General features: G+C 38.6%; 1 protein-coding gene across 1 annotated transcript in view; it reads left to right on the top strand.

Moving 5' to 3' along the window:
* The window catches only part of KCNH1 (potassium voltage-gated channel subfamily H member 1), a 613,189-nt gene that overhangs the window by 170,175 nt on the left and 421,142 nt on the right, over nucleotides 1–21,872 (top strand). Inside the window, exon 7 of the mRNA XM_044673205.1 lies at nucleotides 9,713–10,142. Within this exon, the coding sequence (XP_044529140.1) occupies nucleotides 9,713–10,142 (430 nt within the window). The remainder of the gene's footprint in view (nucleotides 1–9,712; nucleotides 10,143–21,872) is intronic.

Here is a 21,872-nt window from a genome sequence, read left to right as displayed (position 1 = left end):
ACATTTTACTCCATTCTACTATTCTCTTTTTGGTAAAATTCTATGCATCTGATGAACAATAGTATCCATATCCAAAAAAGAATTGATGGAGTCTGAATGCAAATCAAAGCATGCTATTTTTTACTTTGTGTACGTATGTGTGTATGTTTTCACATGACTAATAGGGAAATGTTTTTCATGATTGTACATGTGTGACCTATGTCAAATTGCTTACCATCTCAGAGAGCAGGTAAGAAAGGGTGGAGGAGAATTTGGAACTCAGATTTAAAGAAAAAAATGTTAAAATTGTAATATTAAAAAAACCCCTATCCATCCTTCAAGGCCCATCTCAAATGTCACTTCCTTAAAGCTCATTGTTGGGAATAGAATATATTTTACTCAATTGCAAAGCAGTTTTCTGCAAGGGACTCTTGACATAGTCACAAAATGTAATCGTGATGTGTTAATGAGGTATTAAACCAACCATAAGAAGCATCTAAGCCCCAATCTCTTTATGAAGTGTGAACACTTCTCTTATTGAGTCTAGAATGGAATGATAGTAAGAAAACAAATCAGGCATTCCTCTGGGGGCTTTAAATAGCTAAACCTTGAGGAGTTCAAAGTAGTCAAAGATTGGAGCAATTGTGGAGTGAAACTTTTGTGTGAGGATGGGGAAGATTTCCATCTTTTCCCTCTTCCTTTATTAGTCTTGGCATCTAGTAGCAAAACAAGAGACTTCCCATGCAGAGTTTGAGTGTGGGAATTATTTCAATCCTTGAGTTACCAAAGGAGGAGACCATTGAGGTTAGAGAGGAGAAATTTTCTCTCCTCCTCACTCCTCATATTGGTCATGTGCTTTGAAGGGAAGCTCCTGGACTAGTAGGAGACATTATATCTAGTAGTGAACAGAGTAGGAGATAATGTGTCCAGTAGTGAGGAGAGACACAAACTCTGGGCAGTTTCTGATACAGAGAAAGACCCATGGGAGAAAAAAGCTTCAAGAAATATGATCCCTGGCAACTGAGAGCCTGTATATAACAAGAAGGAAATCTTTGGATTCCAGCATGAGGATTCAATAAAGAAAGAAAGAACTTTTCAGTTTATAGTACCAGGAATTGTGAATTTCCTTTACTACACTCTACCCCTGGATATTGTATACATTTTTGGGATAGTGTACCTGAGATTTGTAAGGGAAATCTCTTCTAGCGTTTGCTGCTCCTATGCATTTTGAATAAATATCTTTGAAAAGAACAAATTGAATCTACTGGCTGATAGTTATTAGGAAATATGTCAGTAGGGGCTCCTCAATTGTAATGTCAGGAGTAAAGAAGACCCACAGAGTTAACCATAGAACTTGAAGTAGATATCACTCTTTGAGGGCTCAACTAGAAAGTACAAGTTGGAAGAATATTACAGAGGTGATATAATACTCATATAGTACCTAGTGTTTCGAAGATAGGAAGAGATAGTTTGCAATCTTGACTTAGATATTTATTAGCTATGTGACTATAGGAAAGTCATTCAGAGTTTCAGTTTGATCATTTGCAAAATCTGGATGATGTTTATATTACCTACCTTACAGAGTTGTTGTTGTATGCAAAGCTCTTCATAAACCTCAAATACCATAGAAATGTGATTGTTTTTGTCTTTATATCTTTCAGAGATCTTAGCACTATGTCTTGAATGTAAATGGAGTTCAATAAATATTTTTTTCATTCAAAGATACTTTATTCTCCCAATTACATGTAATAACAATTTTCAACATGTTTTCCAAAATTATAAGATCCAACAATAAATAATTCTTAAAAGAATAAATTAATGAGTGATGCCATATTTTGTCACTAAAAAGAAACAAAAAAATCAGTAAGACCTTTCCATGCTAGGTTTCATCAAAATTCTATGATTAGTCTCTATTTCTCTATTCTCCACTCTCCCTGCTTGGCCCTCACCCCCATTAAATCATGAATACTTGTGGGGTTTTGGAGGAGGGATTTGTGAGTCAGTTATTCATAGTATCTTAGGTTTCTTCCTTTTTACTTGTGAGCTGGTTTAATGGAAGCAGGGCCTAGGTGGAAGAGTGAATGGTCTGGAAATGGTGCATAAGTGTATGTGTATGTATGTGTGTTTATGTATGTATATATAGCTATCTATATCCTTCCATCTATCCATCTTTCTATCTATCCATGTATGTATATCTATCTATCTGTCTATCTATCTATCTGTCTATCTATCTATCTATCTACCTATCCTTGCATATCAAAGCACTTTAGAATGTTTAGGAACACAGGCTCTACAGGTAGGAAAGGAAATCAAATGATGTGATATGTAAAAAATTACTATATAATAGTCAGCTCTAATTATTTGACAGAGGAGGAAACTAAGTCTCAAAGACATAAAGTAAAGTATCTAAGATCAAACAAGTGGAAGAGCTGGGATCTGAATTGGAATTTTCTGACCTTAAATCTAATGCTCCCATTTCCATACCTTGTTGCATTTCTGGGATTATCCATATGCATTCTCTTTGTCATAACTGAGATTTTCAGTGTATGAATTTGTCAGTAGAAAGCTCCATGACCATTCTTTTATACTAGAGTTCCTAGCATGTGTAACCATCTTTGACTTCCTAAGTCCCTAAGGCAAAAACTCTTCAGACAAAATTTTCAGTGAAATCATTGGCCTTTTTGCCTACAGAAAGTCATAAGGTGAGGCAATGCTCATTTTGAAGCCAAATGAAGGGCCCTCAGGTGATGGGCAGATGCAGAGATGATAAAGCTGCAGTAGGCAGCTTAATTGATAATGGCTTCTTTTTTGGAAGACAAAACACCAGAGATTAGTATTCAAGGAAAGAAAGAGAAATGGTTGGAGAAGAAATTACTCACCACTCCAAAATCTCTGCATTTTCATCAATCAGAAACTTTCTGGATGTAGTGACAATGTCAGGAACTCAAAAACTGATTTTTTTTGCCCTAAAAGGAGGGATGGACCCCCCCCCCATGGATGTGTTTTTACAACCAAATATACAATTTACTTCATGGTAATATTTGTAAACACAAAGAAAGTAGATGGTTTTAAGCAATCTTCCTAATCCCCTTCAAATGATTGTTTTCTTTGGAAACTCCAGATGTGCTTTTTGGTTACATTATTGGATTAATAAGCAAATGGGAATATTACAAGTCTTTCCCCATTGCTGGTCACAAATACTTTTATTCACAGCAGCACCACTGTACTTCTTCTGAAAATTGGTCATTGGAATCACAACTGCTTTGTAAGCTGCAAATCACATTCCAACTCCCCAAAGAAGACATGCTTGTGTGGAAAGCACATAATAGTAACTAACATGTATTTTCTGCTGCATTAAGCAAGTCTAAACTAAAACTTTGAAGCAATGGAAGGAAAGCAAATGATATTTAAGCTTCGATGAATCACTTCCAATAAAATGCCCTGAACCAAATTATTCAATTATGCAGTGGTGCAGCCATGCATTTCTCATATTGGTTGTTCAATGTGGAAAGTCTGTGCTTAAAATCATTCCCTATTCTTAAAAAATTATTAAATTAATATAGCAGACCCAGAAACTTGGCATTAGCAGTATTATCCTCTCCCCCCTCACTTTCAATAAACTCTGGTCCAAATAGGATCATAGGATCAGAGATTTAGTGCTGGATGAGACAAATCTCAGCTACTGTATCCTCTCTCCTCGCTGGGTTTTTGTGATACAGACAGTTCTCACTTTACATAAATTTGTGTTATATAAATTTAACTTTACATTTTAAAATTCTGAAAGAAATTCCATTGAGGACCTTGACTAAGCTGCAAAGATTTCAGAAGAAAGGGAAGCTTTGGAACTGGAGCCTGAACCAAAAAGATTTACAAAGAAACAGTTGGCAGAAGCATTTCATCATTTGAGTAAATTTTTTTCTTGTATTGAAAAAGATGGATACAAATATCTGAAGGTTTTTAAAAGTTCAAAGACTAGGGTGAGGATAAAATTGCTTGCTATATTCAGATATGTGAGGGGAAAAAAGAGCCACTGTCCAAACATCTAGCTTAATAAAAAATTAGTTGCAGAGCCAACCAACAAGGACCAGTGATAAAGGCTAGGTGCAGTGGATGGAGAAAGGACAATGTCTAGATCTATACAGTTTTAAAAGAATATATAAATATAAGTTAATCTATGAGAAACCAGTAGGTGTTTTGGGCAACTGCCACTCACAGATTAAACTCACAAAGAAGGATCAGAGTCTGAGTAAACCTGATAACCCTTTCACTAAAGGAATGGCAGTTGGGATTACTGATCTCTGTCACAAACCAAGGAGTAACACAAAGATTCACTATGCATACACTATGGATTCTTTGAGGTGAGAAGAAACAAACAGGAAAGAAAACAAAATAGCTTAATGTATAAAAAGTTTAAGGAGAGTGGGAGAGGTATTTCTATACCTAGGACTAGCTAACTGACAAGAAATGGAGTCCTAAGAGGGAATTTCTCTGTCAACCCAACTTCAGTCAGGCTGACAGCCTTGACTGAGGACTAGAGGGAGAAAGCTGGGTTTTGGGATTCTCACAAATGGTCCAGGTTGCTTCCTTGATGGCTTCAGGATACCAGGAACCAGCTCCTTGCACGGTCAATAATCCAAGAGATACCAGGTAGGGAAAAATGCCTGCAAACTGTCCACCAGAAAACAGACACTGTCCACTACCAAGGGTTATCTTGAGAGATGGTGTTTTCAAGCTTCTCCAATTCTAAAGATCCCAAACTCATGGAGTCACTGCTGGCTGGACCTCTCCTCCAAACCCCTCTCACACCAGCACTGACAGTTTCACGCCTCCTCCAGTTGCATTCCAATACTGAATGCTCAAAGCTGACAGCCAAGCTCCTATACATTTCTATTCTATTCCCTAAATTACTTCATTACAGCAGTACCATGCCTATTTTATCATTAACTTTACCTTTCGTTGCGTTATTCTGTTTAGTTCCATGGTATAATACTGCATATGTCTGTATTTTATGACTTGCACAAAGCTATTATTTTATGTATGCCTTTATTATACTGGCTAAGTGAAGTGGATGGGTAGGGGCAAATATGCATATATAAAATCACTTTATGAATAGTCCACTTACAGAAAGTGAGAACTACCTGAACTTCTTTCCTTGATTTCTTTCTTCCACTAGCTAACATCCTATCATCCTGCCAGGGTTGTAACCTTAGATTTATCTCATCCTTTTCACTCTCCATCTTCCCAGGGATCTAGTCACATCTAAATCTTGCTATATCTTTCCCGTCTGGACATTTCTCTCTGCTCTCCCAACTATTATCTCTGAACAGGACCCCATCACTTCTTCCCTTGGTTAGTACTAGAGAGTCCTAGTTTGCCTTTTTGCCTTCCATTTTCCCCCCTACCCTAGTCCCTCCTGCAAATGGCATCAAAGTAATTTTCCTTATTTCAGATCTGACCATATGCTCTCACCTACTTAATCGACTCTAGTGACTTCCTCTTGCCACAGAGATAAAGAATAAACTCCTCCGTTTTGCTTTTAAATCTCTTTGCAATCTTTCTGGTCTCATTAGATATTTATCTCCCTCATACACTCTGTGGTTCAGCCAAACTGCTCTCTCCATTCCTCATGGCTGACAATCCACCCACTGAGTTTTTGCACCTGCATGCCTGGAATGCCCTTCCTCAAAGTCCCTCACCTCTGCCTCTACCTTTTCTTCTCTTCCTTTAAGACTCAGTCAAGTACCAGCATCTGTGTGAGGCCTGTCCTAATTCCCCTAACTGCCCGTGCCCTCTCTCCCAAACTGTCTTGTATTTAACTATTTTGATGGGGCCACTCTTCCCCTTGGCAGGAGCTAGAATGCATCCTCGGAGTCAGGAAAACCCAAGATCCAATTTTGCCTCTGAACATGGCACTTAATCTTCTGAGCACCTCAGATTCCTCATCTGGAAGGGATTGGTGGGAAGGTTGATTCAATGATCTCTAATCCATCAACAAGTATTCGTTAATAGCTCAGTGTATTGAGTGCCAAGCCTAGAACCAGGAAGACTCATCTTCTTGAGTTCAAATCTGGCCTCAAAAACTTATTAGCTGTGAACCCTGGGCAAGTCACTTCACCCTGTTTGCCTTAGCTTCCTCATCTGTAAAATTGCCTAAAGCCAAGCGACTTATCCAGGTGACCAGTTGAGGTTGGATTTGAATCCAGGTCCTCCTGATTCCAAACCCAGTGCTATCCAGTGTCCACTACCCACTATCCATTGTGTCATGCTTTCTCTTCTTATGGATTTCATTATTCTCAGATGTTACCTGCAGATTTTTCTCTATCTGGGTATTATGGTGTCCTAGTGAATACCCCAGAGTTTGAAGGCACTATTTAAGATATAAAAGACCAGACTTTAGTTTTTATTCTCACACGTACAAGTGTTATTACCTGTGACTGCATGATCTGAGCAACAATCTTTGAAGACTGTTCACTTGAGAGAGGCAAGACTGCTGAGTAAATTGAAGAGGTCATTTATCTATTTTCTTTTGATCCTGCCTATGGGTAACTAAACTCTTAGCTTATCTAATTGATCACATAAGCCAAATATTAAACAAATACCTACTTTACTTTAGCTATAGACTCGGGTGGGATTATTGGGATTCCAAAAGCCTCTTTCTGTCCAATGGTAATTTTTTTCCCCCAAAAGTAATTTGGTATAATGAAGAGAGATCTTAATTTCGAGAAGTGAGTCTGGGTTCAAATATAGGCTTTTCTACTTATTCACTATGTACTTTTAGGGAACTTTCTTCTCACTAGTTTTCCTTTGTCAAATTAAGGGGTTGGAGTAGTTGATGTTTAGACCCCTTCCAACTCTAAATCTTCTGATCCCAGTAATTAAGATAATTGTTATAACTTTTCCCTTCTGTTCACCCCAACCTGGAATTATGGGTATTTCACATCCCAAAAGTTGCAGCAGAAAACTCTATCGAATTATTTGGAAGGAGAATAGATTTTCTTTAAGAAGCCCCAGGGGAATGTGTTTCTCTAGCATATGGCAATATTCTCTGTAGAAATATTTTTAGTGTTCTGAAAGGAGGGGGGAGTGTGGATAATATTGCCTTTCATTTACAAGGGCCACTGCATTTCAAAAGATGTGAGAAAAAAATCATGTTCATAACTAATAATGCTTTTTAAATAGCTAAAGTTCCAGCTGTTAATGTTGTATAAAGGAAAACAAGAAACAGCTGTACCATAGGTAGGGTATTGGCATACTCCAAGATTAATAACATCATGAATGTAAGAAGATGATATAACATTTCAAGACAGATGCTATGAGTCCAAATCATTGGCTGGTTTTTCCCCAGGCCTCAAAATCATTAGTTGTATTTCACAGAACTACTGCTCTGAAGGATTTTTTCTGGATCTACTTTATAGATAAAACTGGAGTTTCAGGTAAGTCCCTTATTAAATGTGGGCAAGGGACTATGCTCTGGCTCTGGCTTGGTAGGGAGAAAGAGAAAAATGACATAGATCTACTAGGGTAGAGGGCCCCTAGAACATTTATACACAGGGAAGTATGTATTTATAAAGAGAAGAAGTGTGGTATTAGACAGTTGTCCATGAAATCAGGGAAAGATTAAAATCCCAACTTTGAAACATGTTGGCTGTGTGACCCTGGGCAAGCTGTTAAATCTCTCTTTGCTTCAGGAATTCTCCAAGACCATAAGCTGCATAGCATTTTGGAGTTCTCATCTACAACAATGAAATCTCAGATCCAGACCAAAACCAAACCAAAACAAAAGACCAAAAAACATACAGGTGATAGTGATCATAGGATGTGAAAGATGGAAAGACTAGAAATCATCTAATACCAAATCTTCAATTTACAGATGAGAAAACTGAAGATAAGAGGTTGCTTAAATAGTATGATTTAGGTTTGCTAAGAAGAGCCTCTCAACTGTTTTCTAAAATATCTCCCCTACCCAGTAAGATAGTACCTAAAGTTCCCTAATTAGATATTGACTACTTTTTTTGTAAACCCTTAACTTCTGTGTATTGGCTCCTAGGTGGAAGAGTGGTAAGAGTGGGCAATGGGGGTCAAGTGACTTGCCCAGGGTCACACAGCTGGGAAGTGTCTGAGGCCGGATTGGAACCTAGGACCCCCCCATCTCTAGGCCTGGCTCTCAATCTACTGAGCTACCCAGCTGCCCCAAGATTGACTACTTTGACACTTGTTGTTATTCAGGTTTTTTTTGGGGGGGGTTTCTTGGCAAAGATACTAGGGTAGTTTGCCATTTCCTTCTCCAACTCATTTTACAGAGGAGGAAACTGAGGTAAACAGGATTAAGTGATTTGTCCAGGGTCATGCAACTAGTACATGTCTGAGGCTGGAATTGAACTCTGGAGGATGAATCTTCCTGATGTCAGGTCCGATACTCTATCCCTTGTGCTGCTTACTATGGCATGAGAATCCACTAGAATGTAGTATAGGTCTTATCAATTAGTCATTTATACATCAAAGGGAAGGAGGACACCAGTTCCTTTCAAGAAGAGGTTTTAATTAAGGAATATGGAGAGATGAGTCCCACTGAACTCAAACAGTAATTATTTACCTATAAGTTTAAATAGAATAAGTGACAATGACAACCTGATAAGCAGGATAGTATACTTTCAGTCATTTGACCAAAAAATTCACCTCTATGGCTATCGCTGACTTTTTTTTTCTTTTAAGAGTAACAAAAACCTCTTATTACCTGTCTTCGAAGGTTAGATACTTGCCTAACTTCTAAAATAGAAATCTTAACTAAATTTCTTTCAAGGAGTTTATTCTCACATTCTATGACTGATAACTGGTTAAGTAGTTGAGTTTATTTGATTCATTCAACATTAAGATCCAGCTTGGTGGGGCAGCTAAAGTGGTTCAATAGTTAGAGTACCAGGTCTAGAGCTGGGAAGTTCTGGGTTAGAATCTTGCCTCAGATACTTCCTAGCTGTGGTTCAATAGTGGTTCAATAGTTAGAGTACCAGGTCTAGAGCTGGGAAGTTCTGGGTTAGAATCTTGCCTCAGATACTTCCTAGCTGTGTGTGACCCTGGGCAAGTCATTAAACTCCAATTGCCTAGTCCTCACTATTCTTCTGCCTTGGAACTACTACTTAGTATTGATTCTGAGACAGAAGGTAAGGGTTTAAAAACAGAGATCCAACTTGGTTTCTAGCAAGATTGGTAGCTATGGTATTCCCTTTCCAGAGTTTTTGACTCTGTTAAAAATACTTCAGAGTTTCTTCCTTCTTGGCTTTCCTCACAGAATTTAAACTCTTTGAGGTCAGAAACTACTTTGGTTTTGTCTCTGTTTTAAGTGCCCAACACATGGGTGTTGAACAAATGCCTTTTGAATTGAATTGAATATGGTGGTGGGGGCAGCTGGGCAGCTCAGTGGATTGAGAGCCAGGCCTAGAGATGGGAGGTCCTAGGTTCAAATCTAGCCTCAGATACGTCCCAGCTGTGTGACCCTGGACAAGTCACTTAAACCCCATTCCCTAACTTTTACCACTCTTCTGCCTTGGAACCAATACTAAGATTTTAAGATGGAAGGTGAGGGTTTAAAAAAAAATGAATATGGTGGATATAGAATGGGATGTCCATTCAGTGGGACATCCCTTGAAGCATTGTCAATGTGGGAAATCATGGTTTCATAGGAAGAATTATTGCCTTATGGGTGGGTGTCTCACACCGCTCTTTGCTTCCTCCACAGGGAATCAGCAGCCTGTTCAGCTCACTGAAAGTGGTTCGACTCCTACGCTTGGGACGAGTGGCCCGCAAGTTAGACCACTATATTGAGTATGGAGCTGCTGTCCTCGTCCTGCTGGTGTGTGTTTTTGGATTGGCAGCCCACTGGATGGCCTGCATCTGGTACAGCATTGGGGACTATGAGATCTTCGATGAGGACACAAAAATGATCCGTAATAATAGCTGGCTCTACCAGCTGGCTATGGATGCTGGGACGCCGTACCAATTCAACGTTTCCGGCCTGGGAAAGTGGGAAGGTGGTCCAAGCAAGAATTCCGTCTACATCTCCTCCTTGTATTTCACCATGACCAGCCTCACCAGCGTGGGCTTCGGGAACATCGCCCCCTCCACTGACATAGAGAAGATCTTTGCAGTCGCTATAATGATGATTGGCTGTAAGTACATACCAGAGGCGTTACGTTTGTGATTTCATGTTTGCTCACACCTTCTGATGGATGGACACAGGACCCTGGCTGGGGTGGTAATGGTAGATGAACGTCTTAATGAAAGATAAGTTTTTGTACTAGTGAGACATTTTCCAGCTCTGAAAAGACAAGGAGAGGAGAAAAGCCTGATGTTGAGCTAATAACTATCATGTTGTCTAACAAACATGGAGAGATAGAAGAACAGCCCTAACATTTCATGAGGCTTAAATTCGAATTCATTGTCCATCTGTTGTTCTTTCCATCATGATTAAGGGAACCCCACAGAAGGGAAACAGAAGTTTCTTGTGATTGGATTTTGGCTGAAGGGAAACAAAAGTTTCTTGTGATTGGATTTTGGCTGGAGGGAGGTTTGTGGAAAGAGTAGAAATGGCTTCCTTTGGGAGGGGCCATGCATCTGAGGGACTGGAGCTTTATTTGTAAAATACTCCACTATAGCAGTACCTTACGGGTCTCATCAGGCAGTTGACATAGTTTGAGTCCAGAGTGGACTGGGAAAGAACTGCTCTGATAGCGTGTGGGTGTGGAAAATACTTTGGTGAGAACCTTTGGAGAATAGGGGCTCTGTGGCCACAGACACATCCCATTTGATTCATTATTCTCAAGGGGAAAACCTACCAGTAAATAGCTCAGCCAACCTGAGAAAAACTGAGTTGTACCAGCAACATTTCAGCAGAAACCTTGGCCTTGGTGTTTGTTTCACAAAAACTGGCTGGCCACACCACTCAGGTCCTATAGTAGGTGATGGATTTTAATTGCCCCCAAGTTCTCCCTGCCACCTTCTCTTTGCAATTACCTCCTCAGCAGAGACACTCGTGATTAGCCTTTTGCAGCCAGCTCAATCCAAAAACTCTTCACTGGGTGAGGAAGCTGAAGTAACATTGGCTTCGGAGTATTTACAGAAACTGTCTAAAGGGGTAATTGATTTGGGGGAAATCAGTGCCAGAGATGCTTTTGAGCTTACTCCTTACTTGAAAATGGGTTTTAATAGAGATGATTGCCTGACCATGGGAAGCAGTGCTAAGCATCTGTGGGTGGCTAATTGGTTCAACTTAATTAGAACTCAGAGGTGTTTTCTCATGTAGCCTGAAAAGGATTTAAGACCCTTGTTCTCCCAGAAATGATTTCTAGCTTAATAACACCTATTTATGAGGCAGTCCTCACAATATTTCTTGATTCTTATGGGAGTTCAACGTATGGAAAAGAAGGATCCCCATCCCTTAGGTAGGGGATAATCACTGCCCTCTAATAGGAGAGAACAAAAAGTTAATAATTGATTGATATGTGTCATTATTTTAAATAGAGAAATATGCCAATAAAAGATGATCAGCCAGGGACTATGTTGGGAGGAAAAAATGGGCTCAGTTAATCCAAGGGAGATTTCCCAGAAATTCCCTAAACCTGAAGAGAGGCAGAATATAGAAGAGTCAAATACTGGGGAAAGGGAGTGGATCTGTGCTGATAGCCTTTTATAGATTAGAAGGTTTGGCCCCCACTCCACAAATAATTTATCAACAGCTATATATCCTGTTATGTGTCAGTCATTTAGCTGGTAACAATTTTTTAGCAGCTGCCTTTCTTCTTTCTCATTTCTTATTGGCAAATGTTAGGCAAATGTGGTAATAGTTATGGTTATTCAGAAAGGAAGATTAAAATGTTAGTTGTTGGTGTGTTTCATATGCCATAGTAATTTGTTTGGTCATAAAACATTGTGTTAGGGCAAGTGAGACAGCATAAATTTTTTTTGTAATTGTTCTTGTAGAATCATGTTCCCTAGAAAATGTTTGCTTAAGGATGTGCTACTGCTTTCCTTCTTAAAATTGCCTGCCATTTTGGTATAATGCTTAACAAGTCTTGATTTAGTGCCAACAGTGTGTACTTGGTTGTCTGAATGGTTGTTAGCTTTGGTCATATGCATAGATCAGGGTTGATTAAGTTAAGAAAAATGTTTAGCCATCTAAATAGGAGAGTGCCTCCTACAATGTGCCTCCATTAAAGTTTTCTCAAAGTGTATTGATATTCCAGGAGTGCTGCATTTATCTCTAAACTGGGGAGGAGTTAACTTTTTGTTTTTCCAGTATATTGTCTTTATTGAAAAACAGGACTAGATCTGAGACCAAATTTTCTCTAAGCAATTTCTTAGAAGATCTGTTAACAATACACTTTATTCTCAATTTTTGTTGTAGCCAAAGCGCTCAACTTGTGACAGGCAAAGATTGAAAGGAGAGATTTTTATCAGACGTTGTGCCTACTGTAAAATTAAAATTCATATACAATAACTCCAAATCTTATGTAAGATTTATTAATAATCATTAGAAATAAAGGAATAAAAAGATAATTATCTAACAAAATAAAATCACATGCCCATGCCTAATCTACCTGCTCAAAATGGCCTGCTCCACCAAAGCCATCACAGGAAGGAAAGAGCCCTAGATACGGAATCTCACCCAATTTGACTCCTGTCTACATCAGCACATAACTACAGGAAGTGAGTAGGCTCCTGCGAATCATAGTTTTTAGGGTAACAGATTCCAATTTCGCATTACCTTCAGGGAGCTTCTAGTCTAAGAAGAGGACAGCAAATATACAGAGATAATTGAAATATATAATGATACTTGATGACTGTATCACAGAAAAACAAACAACAAAATCTGGATTTAAGACCCTTGTTCTCCCAGAAATTATTGCTGATTTAATATGTAGGGGAAAAAAGATCATTATCAACTGAAGAAGGCTTTATGGAAGAGTTGCTATCTGAATTGGATTTTAAAGGAAGAAGAGGAATTCAATAGGCAAAGAAGGGGAGACTGGAAATTCCAGGCATACTATACATTGAGCAAATCAAGAGGAAAAGGACTTAGACACACAAAAATATTTATAGCAGCACTTTTTTTGTTGTGGCTAAAGTCTGAAAACTAAGGGGGTGCCTATATATTAGACTAAATATATTATGGCATATAAATGTAATGTAATATCATTGTGCCATAAGAAATGCCAAAATGGACTGTCAGAGGAATCTTGGAAGACCTTTAGTAAAGGAAGGAAGACTGGAAGGAAGGAAATCAGGAAAGAAGGAAGGAAGAAAAAGGCTATTTCAAATATAGGAAACATGGAGCAAAGGCATGAAAGTATAGGGGTTGTTTGAGGATTGTAAGTAACTCCTTCCAATTGGATTATGTGGAGAGAATTTATATTAGATAGGGCCTAAAGGGCAAAGAAATCCGAACTTTATTTAGCAGAGAATAGGGAGCCTCTGAAGACTTTTGAGCAGAGGTATGACATGCCAAGGTTATTTTGTCATTTCTCTGAAGGACAAATTGAAGGAATTTCAGTCAAGAAAAGAAGCACAATTAGGAGACTACTGTAATAGTCCATGCAGGCGGTGCTAGAAATGTTGGCAATAGTAATAAAAAGGAAACATTAATGATGAAAGAGTTTTAGTGTTTACTGAAAATATTCTCTCTTCACCGAGTTGACAATGAATTTCTTTTGCCTTTAAAAATGGAATCAGCTCACACTTGGTTTGGGGGACTGTACGACTATGAATCCAGCTATTTTATGCTAAGGACACCAAGTCATAAATGTCTGTGGCTGATTCACTTTAATAACATCGTCACTTGTGCCCCAGAAGGATTTTAATTCAATAAAGTTATGCCTGTGAAAAATGTGCTATGAATTCTTATAAACTTACTTTCTGAACAAAACTTGTAGAACGGAACTAATACAAAGGTTGATATGTGCTGTTTGATTAAAGAGACTTTTCTATGGCTTTTTAAGTGGCTCAAAGTTAGTTATTGTGGGTGGTGTGTGTATGCATGTGTACATGTTTTTATATCTCCTTATTGTATAGTTGACAGGATTGGGCCAGAGCCCACTGTATTTGGCATGGGTTGAATTATGCAAAATGAACTTTACTGCTACCTTCTTAGGTGACATTGTTTGGCAGCACTAAGTATCGTTTTTAAAACTGCATAAATAGACTAAAAGCCATATGAAATTTAGATTGGGAGATTATTCCTCTACATCCCTGGCTTTTATGTATCATAGGTAAATACTTTGGATCATCATATTTTTAAAACCCACCTCTTTATTCTTAGTATCAATTCTTTTTTTAATTAGCAAAATATATATATTTCCATGGTTACAGGATTCATTTTTTTTATCCCTTCCCTCTTTCCTCCCTAGTCCCAGACCTGACAAGCAATTCCACTGGGTTATACATGTTATACATGTTATACTTGAAACCTATTTCTATATTGTTCATTTTTGTAATAGAGTAATCTTTTAAAACCAAAACCCCAAATCATACTTAGTATTATTTCCTTTTTAAAATTAAATTAAATTTTATTTTTTGTTTTATTTTTTTAGAATATTTTCCCATGGTTCCATGATTCATGTTCTTTCCTTCCCCCACCTCCAACCCCTTCCCCTCCCCGTAGCCAACATGCATTTCCACTGGTTTTAACATGTGTCATTGATCTAGATCTATTTCCATATTATTGATAGTTGCACTGGGCTAGTCATTTCGAATCGACATCCCCAATCATATCCCCATCAACCCATGTGTTCAAGCAGTTGTTTTTCTTCTGAGTATTATTTCTAAGACAGATAAGTGGCAAGGCAATGGCAATCAAGGTTAAGTTACTTGTCCAGATCACAGAGCTAGGGAAATATTTGAGGTTAGATGCGAATCCAGGTCCCAGAGTATATGATATGTACTCAAAGCCTGGCGCTCTGTGCTCCACTGTGCTGCCTCAATGTCTGCTTTGGTACTCATTCTTGCCTTCTCAGTGCCTGTGTACATTACTGATTTCCCCAGCCCTTTGCTGCTTCTCCTCCAGTAGAAAGTCTGTTTTTTGTTTCTCTCAGAGCTTCTTACTTGCTTTTGCAGACCATGTGGAGGAACACAGAGGATACGGTGAATTAAAGTTATTCAGTTTGTTTCTTGATCTCAGTTTATGGTAAAATAGCTGTTTTTTTAATTTGGAAAATTTTATTTAATTGATTTAGAATATTTTTCCATGGTTACATGATTCATGTCCTTTCCCTCCTCTCACCTCCCTCCCCATAGCCAATGAGCAATTCCACTGGGTTTTATGTGTGTCATAAAATATCTGATTATTGAGATAATGAAAATCTTTGGATAAAATGAGGTACCATGATGAGATCAACAATAGGGGATGGTACTCCTTAGTTGCCTTCTCTGAACCAAGTGTAGATGAATTATGTACTTCCTGCCTTGGAATTATTTGGCTGCTTCATGTGTGTGTGCCTTGTCTTCTCCATTGCATTGAGTATTCCTTATGGGTAGGTCTCATGCCTTACACTTCCTCTGATGGACACACAGCTCCTAAGAGCACAGTTCTGGGTATGCAGTAGCTGTTCCCTAACCACCTGTTAAGTGAATGATGAGAAAGATCTGCTTGACATTGGAGTATTTTTTGAGGGTCAAGTTTTACAGAGGAGAATGAAGAGAGAAATATCATTCTGGCTTTTTCTAAGTTATTCTCACCATCCTAGGTCACATATTTGTAGTTCTTTAAGGTTTATAATGCATTTTACATAAATATATCCATATGAATTTTATCGCTAACCTCAGAGAAAGGCAGAGCAACTACTGTGACATGTATTTTACAGAGTAAGAAGTGGAGCCTCAGAGAAGGTGAGTGACTCATCCAAGGTCACAAGCGACAAACTCAGGATTCTAGTGTTTGTTCAGAGATTGAAGACCCCAACTTTTTCCTACTCCAAAAACTTTGTAATATATTATATTGCTTCAACTCAAGGGAACAAACATTTAAGCACCGATGTACTGTCCTAGGCACTGAGACGAAGAGACATGAAGTTGAGATGAGACAATATCCCTTTCTTCATGGAATTTACCATCTAATGGGAATATAGCACATTCACAGATGTGACCAACATTTTAATCACCATGTTTTATTTATTTTAATGATCAATTAATTAATTTATATTAATTATGGTAATAATTAAGATGTTTCACAATTCGTGATAATAAATCACTCATGTATTTAGTATATTCCTTTTGGCCTATGAATCTTTTCCTTCCTCCATGGGGCTCATTGGCTGAGCTGGATTGAACTGATAAGAATTACAGAATTTCAAAGCTAGAAGGTGACTTAGAAATCAATTAATCCAGGGGCATCTAGGTGACTTAGTGGATAGAGAGTCAGTCCTGGAGGGTGGGTTCAAATCTAGCCTCAGACACTTTGAGACACACATCTTTGTGACCTTAGGCAAGTCACTTAAACCATTGACTAGTCCTTAATATTCTTCTGACTTAGAACCAATACTTTGTATTAGGATATGGTTCTAAGACTTAAAGTAAGGGATTAAAAAAGTCAACTAATCCAAGGGTTCTTAAACTGAGGCTCATGGGGAGATTTCAGGGGGGCCTGTGAATTTGGAACCTTCAATATTTTGATAACTGTATTTCAATGTTATTTGTTTTCTTTGTAGTTTTACAGATTTTATTCATTTCTAAAGGGGTCCACAGGTTCACCAAACTATAAAAGGGGTCTATGACATAAAAATGCGCTAGAACTCCTGTTTTAGTCTGATTGTACAGAAGGGGATCTGAGACCCATGAGTGAAGAAGACTACTTGGTGTCTGTCTGTCTGTCTGTCTCTCTCCTCTTCTCTCTTCTCTTCTCTTCTCTTCTCTTCTCTTCTCTTCTCTTCTCTTCTCTTCTCTTCTCTTCTCTTCTCTTCTCTTCTTTCTCTCTCTCTCTCCCTCTGCCTGTCTCTGTCTGTCTGTCTGTCTCTGTCTCTCTCCCTCTGCCTGTCTCTGTCTGTCTGTCTGTCTGTCTCTCTCCCTCTGCCTGTCTCTGTCTGTCTGTCTGTCTCTGTCTCTCTCCCTCTGTCTGTCTCTGTCTGTCTGTCTGTCTCTGTCTGTCTGTCTCTGTCTCTGTCTCTCTCCCTCTGTCTGTGTCTGTGTCTGTCTGTCTGTCTGTCTCTCTCTCTCATATATGCCTCAGAGCAAAAAAGCCTAGCATGTGTCAGAGATATAGACTCTAATATTCAGCCACATGGAACAATGCTCATCAGTATGCACCAGCACACTCCAATTTTTACTTCCTTAAAATTGTAAGGGGTACATAGAGCTTTCCCATTTGGCTTCATGACTCTATTAACTCAGAATCACCTGATTTATTTGTTTCTTTTTCTTCATCCAAGGTAGATACTTTACTAGAGACTGAGATAAAAACAATGGGCTCCTGCATTCTGCTTTGAGTCAGAATAGGTTCAGATCTGAGAATTTCAATGACTTCCATCTCAGGAATCTAGATTTCATTTTTACTCAGAAGTCACCTGGCCTGAAGTTTACCTTTGTACTCTCCCCGTCTAAACCCTGCTAGATAGAGATGGCTTAGAGTTCCATTCTCTTATTTTTGGTCCCTCTAGGGAAGGATGTGGCACAACTTAACTTTCCTTTCCATATATATATGTATATATATATTGCTTCATTAATAAGAATACTATTAAGAGCTGACATTCACATATTATCACAAAATGCTTTGTATAAATTTTCTTGTACGAGTATCACCAGAACCTGTTTAGAGAGATGCTTTTATTCTCATTAGATGGTTTAAGAAAGGTAAATGCCATTGGCTATTTTTATTGTATTTTTATTTTTATTGTAGCACCATTCCAGTCCAGTGGACAGCTTAGAGGTTTTCTGTCCCTTTTGTGAATGGGGGACACAGAGACACAGAGAGTAGCATGCCAAGAGCAAAAGCCCCTGATCCCAAAGCAAATTTTTAACTATGATCAGTTGTCTTTTCTGTGATGAATCCCATGGAATGACATGAGATGCAAAAGAAGGAAGGAGACCAATATTTGATAAGCACCTACTATGCTTTAGGCATTGTGTTGAACACTTTACAAACATCATCTTATTGGATTCCAACAACCTTAGGAAATAGTTGCTATTATTATTCCCATTAAACAACCGAGAAAACTTAACTGAGGTTAAATGACTTGCCTGGGGTCATACAGTAAGTAAATATCAGAGGCAGAATTTGAATTCAGGATTTATTGAATTGGAGTCCAGCTCTCTTTCCATCATACCACCTATTCATCTAGCTTCCAGAAGAACAATATATATAATTTTTTTTAATGTAGGACATGAGATCCCAAGAGGTTAGGAAGATGGCCTTAAGAAATTCTGGACACATCTTATACTTCATAAATATTCATTGGCTTGACTTATAGTCTGAGAGTCTGGAACTGCCCTAGAATTGGGAACAGTTATTTAGTAAGATTAGCAAAACTTCCTCTGCTTCCCTCCCCTGTTTCTTGCCAACAGTCTACAGAAACGTTCCAGGAGCCAAATTTTAAGGGAGGCCATTCCCAAACTGGAGCATTTTTGGAGGAGAGTAGCCAGTATGGTAATGGATCTTGAAACTGTGGCAGAACAGGTTGAAGACCTGGAAGTAGCCTATAGAAGAAAAGACTTAGTCTTCTAAAGGAAAGTGATGATAGCTACCTTCATATGTTTATAGGGCTGACACACGGAAGAGAGATTTGATTTTCCAGGGGACAAAACTAAAAGGAATGGACAAAAATCATGGAGAAGCAGATTTCAACTCCACCAAAAAATATATTATTAATAATTTAAACTATGAAAAGTTTGACTAGATTGCCTTGGAAAGGCAGTAGTTTATCTAGAAAAGGCTGGATGACTACTTTTTCATGAAGAGAAATGGTTTCAATTAAAGGAATGGTTTTAAGGTCTCTTCCAACTCTTGAATTCCATGATTTTATTCCATTTTTTTTATCAGTAAGGAAATTTAGGTCTAGAAAGACTTCCTCAGCGGAGTTCAGAAAGACTTCCTCAGCGGGGTGACAGAACCAAGGCTGAGTCCAATACTTTCCTTATTCTACCACACCTCTAAGACCTCCAGATAGTACTGAAAGCCCTAGAGGTTTCATTCATTCCCCTACAGGTAACCCGATATATCTGATAGCACTAGCAGACAGATCCTTTTAGTTAAAACCTTTGAAAGCTTCACAGGAACATCTGATGGAGATAATAGAGCAAGATCACTAGTTTTATTTCTATTGCACTTTTGGACAGCTTTAAATTTTTAGAAAGTTTCTCCAAATAACTACTTTACTTGCCCCTTCTGCAACTTCTACTCATTGTTCCTTGTTTTATCCTTTAAGAATGGTTAGGTGGTATGGTGCTATATCTGCAAATTTTGTCTTTGACACTTACTAGCTATATGACTCTGAATAATAATGATATTTTAATAATAATTAGCATTTTAATGTTTGCCTCACAAATACTATTTGATCTTATAATCACAACAACCCTAGGAGATTAGTGCTATGACTATTCTCATTTTACAGATGAGGAAACTGAGGCAGGGATTGAGAGCTCTTTCGTTTTTATTTACCACATTTTACTATCATGTAAAAATGAGGTTAGAAATAGTGTCTATCCCCCAGGGTTGATGTGAGGATAAAATAAAAAGTAAAATTTGTAAAGGACTTTGTAAATCTTAAAAACACTTTATAAATACTATTGATGCTGCTGCCACTAATTAAACCTCTCTAATCCCTTTTCCACATGATAGCTGGCCCTTTAACTGTTTGAAGGTGGTTATCATGTCTCCTTTCCTGGATCAATACACTATCTCTAGTTTGGAATGATTTTGATTTCTTTCAGTATTCTGGTTTGTATAAATCCAGATGGCTAGAGAAAAGCCCCCCGACACATTGAGTAGACTCATTGAGAAGGATTCCTGTGAGAAAATGCATAAGAGCTGGACAGAATAAGAAGGGAAAGGAGGGTTTTGGTGTGTACTATTGTAAATAATATCTACAATTAAGATGAAATTGTACATCTATTGAAGTATTATCATCTTGATGAGCAGCTTGTCCATTTCCTTTCTTAAATATATATATATATATATATATACATACATACATACATACATACATACACACACACACACACACACACACATACAAACCCAAGGAAGTCTAGGGGCAGCTCGGTGGTAAAATGGAGAGAATGCTGGGTCTGGAATCAGGAAAACTTATCTTCCTGAGTTTAAATCTGACCCCAGACTAGTCACACTAGCTGGGTGACTCTGGGCAAATTGCTTAGCCCTATTTGCCTCATTTTCCTCATTTTTCTCATGTGTAAAATGAGCTGGAGGAGGAAATGGCAAACCACTCCAGTATCTCTGCCAAGAAAACTCCAAATGGGGTCACCAAGAGTTAGAAATGACTGAAAAATAGCCGAACAACAACTATGGGCCAAGCACTGTGCTAAGCCAAAGAACTGAACACACTATTCTAAAGACGACTTGGCCAGCCAGCTCATAGCATAGCTCTCATTGCCCTTCTTCTCTAGGTTATGCTTCTACTGATGCAGCCCAAGATCACTTTGAGTTTTTTGGCTACCATGTCATACGGTTGATTCCACTTGACCTTGCAATCCATTGAAATCCCCACATGACCCGTTACCTGGTCATATTTCTCCCATCCGTCACCTTTTTTTTTTTTTTTTTTTTTAATATTTCTTTTCTTTTCTCTCTCTCTTTTTTAAACTCTTACCTTCCATCTAGGAATCAATACTCTGTATTGGTTCCAAGGCAGAAGAGTGGTAAGGGCTAGGCAATGGGGGTTAAGTGACTTGCCCAGGGTCACACAGATAGGAAGTGTCTGAGGCCAGATTTGAATTGAGGACTCCCCATCTCTAGGCCTGGTTTTGAATCCACTGAGCCACCCAGCTTCCCCGAGTCATCCTTCACTTTTATAGTTGATTTTTTCATCATTAGGGTTATCCCATCTTTCTAGTTAGTCTTTGGAGATCAAGTTGTGGGGGGGCAAAATTGTCCCAATTTTTTCATTTGTTAAGTTTGCTCTCTCAGTTTTATGTTACCTGCAAGCACGACATCATTCAGGTAACTGATAAAAATTCAAGGCATATTTGGGAGATAGTAGAATTGCAAGCCCGTAGTACAGTAAAGAATAGAATGGAATAGAGAGCTGTTAAAGTCGGTTGGAAGCACATTGTAGAGGGTATTGAATGCCAGCCAAACTATGAAATTTGGATTTTATCTTGTACGAAGAGGGAATTATTGAAAGCTTTTGAGCTTAGAAATGACATGTGGGAAGGAAAGCTTTGTTTTAGGAAGGTTAACCTGACAGTGACACGCAGTGCTGGAGTGTGGGAGGGCAGGGAGATGGAGAGAGGTGGAGAAAGAAAGATTTTGAAAGTGAAAACCTGGGTACTAACAGAATATCTTGTGGGATCCTGGAGGGAATTTCAGTTATATATCCCTTAAGGTGCCTTAGATCAGTTAAGCTTAAGGTAGCAAGGCACTTGGTGAGGAGTTTATCACCAGTGACTTGTGTGTATTTTCAAAGAGGGGGCACCTTTACTCTCCCCTATTCTGGGCTTTTGTGGCAGCCCATCTCTGTGTGTTCCCAAACTCCCACAGCTACTGGCTTATTGCTGCCAGTAATGTTGCTGTGCCTTCCTGTTTTCTCTTTGCCCACTTTAAATCTGCAGCTGGTCTCTGTAGGGGAAGAAGCAACCAGGTTAACCCCTTTGTGTCCGAATCCTGCTAGATAAAGAGCACATTAGGAATGCCACGCACTGGATGCTGCATTTTTGACAAAGTAAAGGTAGAGGAAACTGAA

Source organism: Gracilinanus agilis, chromosome 4 (assembly GCF_016433145.1).
Source record: "Gracilinanus agilis isolate LMUSP501 chromosome 4, AgileGrace, whole genome shotgun sequence".
Lineage (NCBI taxonomy): Eukaryota > Metazoa > Chordata > Mammalia > Didelphimorphia > Didelphidae > Gracilinanus > Gracilinanus agilis.
Note: the sequence above shows the minus strand (reverse complement) of the source record. Positions and strands in the feature narration are given on the sequence as shown.